Here is a 10,111-nt window from a genome sequence, read left to right on the forward strand (position 1 = left end):
TAACTGTCTTTTCAAAAAACATTTTTTGCCATGTTCTCTTTTCCTGCTGGGAGTTCAACTGTACCCATCTTAGATTGTTTGGTACTGTTTCACATCTCTTGGATGCGACTTTGTATTTCAGTGTTGTTTTTTTTTTTTTTTTAAATTGATCTATCTTTAGGAGCATTAGTTCTTCATCTATGACTAGTCTAGTGATGAAGCCATCAGAGGCATTGTTAACTTATCACCTTATTAATTTTATATTCCTAGCACTTCTATTTAAATCTTATAGTTTCTATTTCTCTGCTGAAATTCCCCAGGTGTTCATGTATGTTGCCCTCTTTTTGTTTTTAACATGGCAGTCATTTTAGTAAATGAAATTACTTTTACAGTAATTTTAAACTTACAGTAAAGCTATGAAGGTTGGGGGACCAGTCCCAGGCCAGGCAGGTTCACAGTCAATTCAGGCAAATGGAAACTCATCTTGGAGCCTTTGGTAGACTTGACAGACCTTTAATGCTGAAGCAGGGGACCAGATACAGGCAGACCAGCAGACTGGGAAGCAGCAGGCAGCATACAGAGCCTCCCAGACTGGTCTCCACGATCTTTAAGCGCTCTCCCGGGCTCCTCTTCTCTCTTCCTTAGCTCTGCTTTTTGAAAACGTCCTGGTGTCCATGTTTATATATGCACACATCTGGTGCTCGCTGGCCTCCCCATCTGTAATCATAGGGGTGCATGCCCCATGATCTTGCTCCCAAGCACTTTCTGCATTAACATGGTAGCACTTGCAGGTAATGCAACCTGGGAGGAAAACAAAGTGCAGGTGGTAGCCACAGAGGCTGGGAAGAAGGGAAAAGCCTGAGCTATGCCATGACCCCTATTAAGATAGTTCAGCCAGTTTCCTCTACTGTTAGCATTTCTGTCACTTCCATGGTTATCCTGAGGGTTATAATTGCCATCTTAGTTATATAATAAATTAATGTTAACTCATGGAACTCTAGTACAGATTTATTTTAGTGGCACAGTGGTTTCACTACTAGCAACCTGAGAGAACTTTATTAAAATATTTCTGAACTTTATTATATAGACAATTTGAAGTGAAATGCAAGACACGTAGGAGATTAAATTATCATGTTTAACCCTTTCAGTTTGTTTGTTTGTTTTTTCACTCCCAATCAACCTCATGCTTGGTGCTATTGTGCTTCACTATATTATAGTCCTTTATTTATAGCATCAGGAAGCAGCGTAGAAATTATGGGTAATGACAAAAGGAGTTACTGCCTAACACTGGCATACAAAGTGGCTTTGCCACTCAGCTATATCCTACAGAGCCCTTTTTTTAGCAGCCATCTGCTTTGTAGTGGTCAGGTTTTGCCAAGAGTAATTTTTGAAAAGCATTATTCTATACGTTTTATACTCTGTACGTAGCATTGCATAAATATCAGAATATGCTTTTTTAAAGACTCAAGGACAAAAGAAAGTCGCTAGCATGATGGAAAGTAAAAATGTGCACAAAGGAATATTTCAGATTGAGTGGGAACATAAGAAAATGGAGATGGAAATGGAAGATCTGAATCAGAAGGCTTGGGATATTCAGACACTGTTTTTCTCAAGAGATCGTCAAAAGGTAAGTTCTTCCTTACTAGCCCCCCATACAATTTTAACTTCACTCACTAATGTATTTCTTAATTCAAATGTACTTAATAAGAAGCCTTTGTGATATAAAGCATATTCTAAGCCAGTAGTATTTCATAATGTACTAAGACTTCTTTTCTTCCAGTATTTTACATTTACTATCCCCATTCTCTGTCAGCCCTTCAACAAGTAATTCTCAAGGACTTCAAATTGTCAAATCCAGAGGTCTCTTCCCCTTCTACTCGCTATAGCATTTGACCTTCATCATTATCTATCCCCTTAACTGTTACCCTCCCTGTTTTCTCCCATTCTTTGCTGATTTCTCTTCTGCTTTTAAATACAACAATTCTTTAAGGTTCTGCCCTCAGCACTGGTATTTTCTTCCATGGGTGGTTCTTTGAATGATCACTTCTCACTTCAATGATCATTTCTACAAAACTAATCCAAGTTATCTGGATTCCAATCTAATTTTAACAGAAACTCAACTGGCCTTGACCTCCTTCAAACTCTGTATTTTCTACCTTCTAACAACTTAATCCTTTTAATTTACTTATCTTCTTTTCATCCTCTCACTCAAGCCAGAAGTTGAAGTTCTCTTTGATTCTGCTTTTTAGTGTCCACTCCAAGTACTGCCTCGTTTGTCTGTTTATTCCCTCATTCTCTATCCTGGCTGCCTTTACACTTGTTCAGTCCTTTACTTTCTGTGGTTTACACTATTTTATAATAACCTCATAACTGGTATCTTTACATTGAAATTTTTTTTATCTAATTTACGCTATGCACTGCCATCAGGTCAATATTCCTATTCAGTACTGAATAAGTTTACTATTCTGCTACTTCATCCCTGGTAAGTGAATTATGAAATCCTTAATGAACAATGGTCTTCAATCTAACTTCTGGAATTCATTCCTGATGTTCCTTCCTCACATACAAAAGTAACCTCAGGGCCCTCCCTGGTGGTGCAGAGGGTTAAGCACAGCACTAAGAAGCTAAAGCCACTGCAGCATGACTTCAATCCCCAACCCTGGAGGTGACCCATATGGCACAGCAGACCTCTCCTGATCTACCCGCTGCTCCCTCAGCAATGTACTCCATTAGTTGGCCTGTTCTGCTCCCCACTCTGTCTCTGGTGAATCCTCTCACCGCCCCTGCACCTCTGGCCTGTACCCCAGTTCTGTATGCACAAATAAATAAATCTTTAAAAAAAAAAAGTAATCTCAAACCCAACTCATTATTATTTTCTAGAATTCTACCTCTAAGCCTGTCTTATTCATTATTCTCCCTTTTCCTCCCCTTTTCCCAATTCCGCTTTTCAAAGTCTAATTTAAATGCTTTTGATTTTCCAATCTTGAGAAACCACATTTCATCTTAAAACACCTTTGAATTTGCACATCTCTTTAACTTCAGACAACTAACCATATCTCCGCGTTCTCTTTCTCAAAGGCTATGCCATACTGCCAATCTTTGGATATAATGTCTTTAACTAGGATTCTATTAATTTAGGAATCTAATGAGACACTTTATATTTGGCAAGTTGAAGAAATGCATGAGAAAATAAATTCTAGACATTTGTAATTATTAGTATGTCAAGTAAATATCATGGTACAAATGTCAAATCAACCTTAGGTGTTTTAACTGAAAAATGGTAACTTTCAAAGCTAAAATAATCTTGATAAAGTTGTTATTGGAATTAAATAAAAATATCCTTACTATGTTGTGTTTTTTTCTAAGTATCTAAATGAACCAAACTACGAGACTCTGATTGCCATTCAGATTGGAATAATGGAGCAAACTATTGCTGTTTTAGAAAAGGTAGGCCTCAAAGATATTGAACACTAAGTCTAAGAGCAGATCCATCTTGCCTGCTGCTCCCCTCAGCAGTGTATTTCAGTAGATCTGCCTGTTCTGCTCCCCACTCTGGTGAACCCTCTCACCCCCAGCACCTCTGGCCTACACCCAGGTTTTTCTATGCACAAATAAATAGAAATCTTAAAAAAATAATAATACATACAATAAGGTATTCTGAGAGAGGAAAGACCACATTCAGATAACTTTTATGACATTTATATTTTAAGTTTTCTATTTTATCGTTTCTCTCACTATACTTAAAATTGTAAATTAAACTTTATCATAAGTATTTATGTATAGGGAAAACACAGTATATGTAGGGTTCAATACTGAAACCAAAAATGGTTTTACATATCCATTGGGTGTCTTGGAATATGGATAAAAGGTGACCACTATATCATTTTCTCTTTCTACAAATAATTTAAGTATACTGCCTACTAAGTATACAGGCATGATGCTAGGGATATGACGATAATATCTTAATTAAAAATTTAAGAATGTCTTTAGAATAATTGTAATATATCATTTTTAATTATTTTTGTGGGGTTTTATTGGGAAAATATTTCAGACCCACAAAAAGAATGTGGAAAATTGTAAAAAATTACTAAAAAAACTGGAAAATTTCAGTAATCAAAAAGATATAGCAAATTATCATCTAAGTTGCAATTTGCGAGAAGAGTTGGTGGCTGTCTCGGAGAGAAAAGACATCTGTGATGCAATGGGTAAGTTTTTTTTCTTTGGTCAACTGTGGTTTTTCTAAAAGTAATCATTATTCCTAAAGTTGGTACTGTAGTTATAAACCTGCCACCATACCATGTTTAATTGATTCTGAGTGATATTTTAGTTTTTCAAAGTTTAGGTAATTATTCAACTAATCCTTTTCATCTTCATTTTTGGGAAAGGGTCTACACTGACTTGTGAAAAGATTGCCAAAGAACGATATGAAAACATGATGCAACAACAAAAGTTAACACATATTTCAAAAGAACAAGCTGAACAGATTTCAATACTGCAGGCTGAAGTTGAAAGACTGAGAATGAAAACATTTCCTGCTCTTGTTCAAATGTAAAAATGCTGATGAGGAAATACCAGACCAAATCAACATTTGAAAAAATATTTGCACAGATTAAAATTATTTTTCCCTTTCACAACAAGAAATTTTAGTAGAACTTCATCTTAGTTATAATTATTTTATTTTAGTCTTAACCATTATAAAAATATTAGTGCTGCATGAATAAATGTATCAAATATCATGAATTGTTTTTATTGACGAATGAACAAGATTATAAGTCAGAATGTGCTCCAGATCTATTTTATTCTTAGTCTTAATTGGTTTTAAATGTATTGGTGCTTAAATGTATAAGCACCCTTAGATTAAGCCATCAGCAAAGACATTCTGGTGAAAAAAATGAATCAAACGTCTATAAATTCCTCTTCGTTTCTATTATAGTGTAGCAGCTTATCATCTAACCCATAAAAATCTATCAATTCAGTAAGACTTAGCTTCTTGTTCTCCTCAGAGAGAGCAGACTGCAGTTCATAAAGCAACAGCTGGCTACAGCGTCTCCACTTCTTTATTAAGGACTGCAACTGAGATAGGTCATTCTGAAACAGGGAAAAAAATAAACATACGTCAGTAACTAGATAAATATTCATTCTATTTTAACAGATGTAGAAATTATGCATTGTTAACTCAATGATCAGGTTTAAAGGGTGACAACACTTACAGGCCAATGAGACTTCTACTACGGAAAAGTAGGATAGTTTTAAATATAGAATGGCTACAATTATTACTCAAGTTCAATTCTGTGGCTATTTCACTTGGTTCCAGCTGTAAGCAACTCTTAACCCCAGAGAGAAATCAAATCATTAAGTAGGGCAAGCTATCGATATTTAGGGAACAAAACAGGTAAAATGAATAACACAGATAAAATTTTCTATTATAGCTGTACTTTTAAAAATGACACTGATCAAAATATTTTAAAATATTCATTATCATAGACTCAAGTAGTTATATTTAGAAAAACCCTAAAAATTCAAGAGTGCAAAAGATATTTAGTGTTACCATTTGTTCCACATTGCTGGGAAAGAAAGAGCAATTGCAAATACATGAATGATCCAGGTAAACAAAAAGCTTGTCTTTTTACCAGTGTCCAAGTTCTATGTAGTTCAGCCTCTCTGGCCTGAAATCTAAGATATAATAGTTGTTTTCCCCAAAACACCTGTACTCTCATAATAATTTGGGAGGCACACAGGAGTAACACTAAAAATACTTTTTAATTTACTCAGTGACCAATTTTTATCTTTTTTACAAACCATGCATTGGCAACTTCTATTCTCATTATACCTGTACTTAACTCTTGATATTTCTAACAGTGATAGGGGCTGAAAATAAGAGAAAAGCTTCAGCTGCATATTAAATGAGAGTTGGGACATTTACAAAGTTCTATCTGGTGTTTAGAGGCCTGTTCTATGCCACTCAGTCTTAATATATGAATTAAAGCTGCTGGAAGTCAGGTTTCTGGATTATTGATTTACTGCTCGTTATGCTAAAATGTATTTTCTATAGTTGAGATCATTTCCTCATCTTTCTACAAGTAAAAAAATAATGGTTCTTAAGTCTCACCTTTGATCTATACATTTTGACTAACTTCAGTCTCCGAAGGAGGTCTTCTTTCTCCTGAATCTGTTTCATCAATTTTACCTTTTCTTCATTTAATCCTTGTTTGGGAATATTCTCATTCACCAAATCAGTTTGGAGATCACTGCATGACCCAGTACCAAGTGATTTAGACTCATATGCATTAATATCCTTCAAAGTATTTTTTAAATATGTACTTTCTTCAAGTTCACTGTCCATATGTTTAAAATTTTCTGAAAATTCCAAGTGGTTTTCTTTTGTTGAAGATGTTTGCTTTTCTGAAAAGGTCTGATCATTCTCTTCATCCTCTACTTTAAGACGTTTAACCACACTGTAACAGGAATTAAATGAAGATCTTGTTTTCCTTAATCGTTCTTTTAGTGTTGCACTCATAGGCTAAAAAGGGTACAAAACATTAATAAATGTACAACCAAGAAAAGTATTATTGCAAATAAATAAATTCATTAGAAATGTACCAGACCAGAACATTTATTTCTATGATAGACTAGAAGCTTTCTGTCTTCATATGTCAAGGAAAATGTCTTTATTTCCTGGAAGTTCCCAGTTAAATTCTCTTTTTATTTTAGCAAAATTAGCACCCTTTAAAAATAATGTTGAGACAATTATCCCTGTAACCACAATTCTGCAACTAGCACATACAGACACTACTCTAGGTTCTTCAGAATTACAAATCATGGAAAAGACCTAGGCCGTGCCATTAAAGATCTTCAGAACATTGCATACTTCTTCAATTTGGATGCTTTAATAAACTGATGTGAAACTAAATGAAAATTCAAGATGACAATTTGGATGAAGGACAGGACAGCTAAGGAGAATGACCTAAAATTACTATTTAATACTTATTATTGCAGCACAGTGAAAACGACTATTGCACAGTATCTAAAATACAGAGTAGGCCCACTGGGAGAACTACAATTTTCATACTTGTTTTCTTGAACTACTTGCATGGGGAGATGGTGACCTGGCACTGGCCTGTGGCGTGCTTGGTAAAATCACAGCTGAGTCTGATGGACTTTCCATCTTGAAAATGGAATCTTGGTTTGCCTCTAAAAAAATAATCATAAGATGGAAACCAATTAACCCACACCGCTAGCGAATATCAAGAGTTCTTCAGTGTGCCTAACAGTCATCAACCTTTCACTTAATTTAGACATTTATTCTTGCTTTTTTTGCAGTTGTCTTCCTAAATAAGACTTTGTGACTGAGTTTTACGTGAGAAATTAACTAGCCTATCAGAGAAACAAGGTTCTCCGCTTGCTTTTAATATAAATATCCTCAGAATCTGCTATATAGAGGGAAAATAACCGTGGAGGCGGAAACTCTTTAATTTCTTTTTGCCAGTTTCATAATGAAAGGAATATTCAGAGTGATCTTAAAACAAAAACCAGTCACTCTAACCCTTAAAACTGTGTGACTACTACCGAACTCTCCTGAAAAATGATTCCTACCGAAGAGGGTAAAAGGAATACAAAAGCAGAGGAATGCATGCGTACTGGGGTCACGTTACTAGCGAAAGACCCTGACAAGGGGCATTCCGACTCAACTTTGTTTTTCCTCTGAACAAAAACATTTTCAGGGGCAAATCCAGTGGGTGTGGGGGTGGGGGGTGGAGCCCTCTGGGTATCCTCCCGCCCACCTTTGCAGAAAGCCCAACTAGCCCTCGGGACTCCATGCCTGAGAGGGGGTTGAGCGGTCCCCTCAGCACTGACGGGAACGCCACTTGACTCCCCGAACCCCACGAAGTAAATCCAGCTCGCCGATACCCATGAGCCGCCCAATACACTACCTCCTCCCTCAGCATCCCAGAGCGAAAACACCGCGCGCGGTGCCACAGAGAAGGCGGAAGAGACACGCGATTGGTCCGATTAACTGACGCAGGCTGTTGGCACTGTCCTGCGCCCGAAAGCTGACGTACAGTGCGCGCCGCCGCGAGCGTCCAAAAAAGGGGAAAGGGAGGCGGGGCCAGGCGGGCGACTGCAGAGACGAGTGATTGGCCAGGTTGACTGACGCGTTAGGCTCCGCCCAACGCCCGAGAGCGCCTGCGCGCCTGGGGCTGGAGCGGGTCTGGCGGGGCCTGCCGGGGCCTGTCTGGGCGTCGGCGACGGGAGGGGCAGTGCTACGGTCCCACTGATCCAACGCGAGGGGTGTATGATTCCCGCTGCTTCCTCTCCCGCCCTTTTCGAGGCTTCCAAGTTTTGTGTTTGTGAAGTTCGCCTGAAAATATACTTCCCATTCTGCTCGCTTCCGCTAGTCTCATCCTCTCGCTCAGCGCAGCCAAACGACTTGCTCAGAATTGACGCTACCCAAAGCCACAGAGCTTGGCGTTCAGTTTACGGTTTATAAACTCTCCAGAGAGCAGCTCTGGGTTAAAAACCTTTTTGAGAATTCAGCGCGCTGTAAATCACGCCAAGAGCCCCATCGGATGTAGTTGAGCTCATTTCTAGCCTCTGCTGCTGTGGACTGAGCGTCCCTCAGGATTTCTACCGAATCTACCTAAAAATTTAGATTCCTTAGCTTGGCTTTAAATTTTTTACCCAAAACTGAGAGAAAATGCAGCCCGGTGAAGATGTTTGTGGTGCCTACAGGAAACAGAGCAAACACTGAGGGAGATTGTGCCGTTCCAGAATTCAGACAGAAAGCCAAGGGCTCTGCTGAAGATGAGGCGGCCATTTCTGAGTCTTCTAAAACAGCCCTCTTGGTTTCCAGCCTGCGATGTTCTGTTGCCGTGCAACAGCAATTTAACAAAGTCGGGTGGGGCGCTGGGTTCAGGGAACGAGTCAGTCATTTCTGAGTCACCTGGAAGTTGGGGGTTTTAAGGGGTCAGTGCTTCCATTCCTAATGAATGGCCATTTTAAACGTTGACACTTTACTAACATCTGAAAGTAGTAATTTAGAAGTAACCAGGACCCAGGAGGAATTAGCTAAAATCCTAAAGAGACATAAGTACATAACCTGACGACAAACTAGGGGACATAAATTGGGGATCAAATTGTCTGGATTCAAATCCTGGCCCCATTACTCATGTGCTTTATAGTCGAGTGTTTCTGTGCCTCAGTTTCCTCATCTGTAAAGTAGAGATAACATGTTTCCCTGGGAATACAGGGCTAAATGAGAATTCATTCATGTCAGGCAGAACAACAGTGGGTATCTAGGAAGCACTCCATAATTATGTAAGGTCTGTGAACAATATTCACTATACCCTACTTGATTTAAAGGAATAATGCACTTAATTCTTTCACCTCTTCACTTATCTCCCCATGAGGGGAGGGGAGGAGGAAAAAAATGCCACAGATTTTTTTTTAAAGAAACTGTAATGTGAGATCCATCATCGTTTTAGACAAAAACAGTAGAAAACTTGGATTTTTTTTTAAATAAACAGTAGAAAACTTGGATTTTTTTAAAAATAGTAACCTACAGCTCACCTTACAACTTTTTTCCTTTTTTTTTAATTATTACAAAAGTTTATTTTTACATCATTTTGCACATTTTTTTTCCCATCTCGATTGTAATCCCCGCAGGTTTCCCATTACCAAATCACCCGTGTGCCACCACCATAGTCCCGTGCATTTCCCTCTCTTATCTCCCCCACCCCCGTTTTTGATCCCATTCCCCACTCCACCCCCACAAAATGTCTCTGGTATATGGTTGTTCATTAGTTTTGTTATTTTCTCGCCTGATCCATTATACTCCTGCTATGAGTGAAACCATCCGGTATTTTTCTTTCTCTTTCTGGCTTATCTCACTAAGCATGATCTTTTCCAGCTCCATCCAAGTTGCTGCAAAAGACATGTGTTTCTCTTTTTTGGTTGCTGAGTAATATTCCATTGTATATATGTACCACATCTTTCTAATCCAGTCATCTACTTTTGGGCGTTTGGGCTGCTTCCATGTTTTTCCAATTGTAAATAAAGCAGCAGTAAACATGGGGGTACAAGTATCTTTTTCAATCAGTGTTTTTGTGTCTTTTGGGTAGATACCTAGGAGTGG

At 38.2% G+C, this 10,111-nt stretch overlaps 2 protein-coding genes across 3 annotated transcripts in view; one reads left to right on the forward strand and one right to left on the reverse strand.

Annotated features, from left to right (window-relative positions):
• CFAP43 (cilia and flagella associated protein 43) overlaps nucleotides 1–4,531 on the forward strand; it is a 69,315-nt gene extending 64,784 nt beyond the window's left edge. The window contains exons 36-39 of the mRNA XM_012723461.1: nucleotides 1,442–1,606; nucleotides 3,346–3,426; nucleotides 4,031–4,184; nucleotides 4,365–4,531. Of these exons, the coding sequence (XP_012578915.1) occupies nucleotides 1,442–1,606; nucleotides 3,346–3,426; nucleotides 4,031–4,184; nucleotides 4,365–4,531 (567 nt within the window). The remainder of the gene's footprint in view (nucleotides 1–1,441; nucleotides 1,607–3,345; nucleotides 3,427–4,030; nucleotides 4,185–4,364) is intronic.
• Nucleotides 4,532–4,697: 166 nt separating this feature from the next.
• SFR1 (SWI5-dependent recombination repair 1) lies at nucleotides 4,698–7,975 on the reverse strand. Of its 2 annotated transcripts, XM_004680462.2 has the most exons (4): nucleotides 7,911–7,975; nucleotides 7,049–7,170; nucleotides 6,089–6,499; nucleotides 4,698–5,067 (listed from the first exon to the last, which is right to left on the reverse strand). In XM_004680462.2, the coding sequence occupies exons 2-4, from the start codon at nucleotides 7,142–7,144 to the stop codon at nucleotides 4,876–4,878; spliced, it is 699 nt and encodes a 232-aa protein (XP_004680519.1). In that variant the 5' UTR covers nucleotides 7,145–7,170; nucleotides 7,911–7,975; the 3' UTR covers nucleotides 4,698–4,875. The 2 variants fall into 2 exon arrangements, with proteins under 2 accessions (XP_004680519.1, XP_012578961.1); XM_012723507.1 differs by lacking the exon at nucleotides 7,049–7,170 and having other exon boundaries at nucleotides 7,911–7,967.
• Between the last annotated feature and the right edge of the window lie 2,136 nt (nucleotides 7,976–10,111).

This window comes from Condylura cristata, unplaced genomic scaffold (genome assembly GCF_000260355.1).
Source record: "Condylura cristata isolate star-nosed mole 26May11 unplaced genomic scaffold, ConCri1.0 scaffold00011, whole genome shotgun sequence".
NCBI lineage: Eukaryota > Metazoa > Chordata > Mammalia > Eulipotyphla > Talpidae > Condylura > Condylura cristata.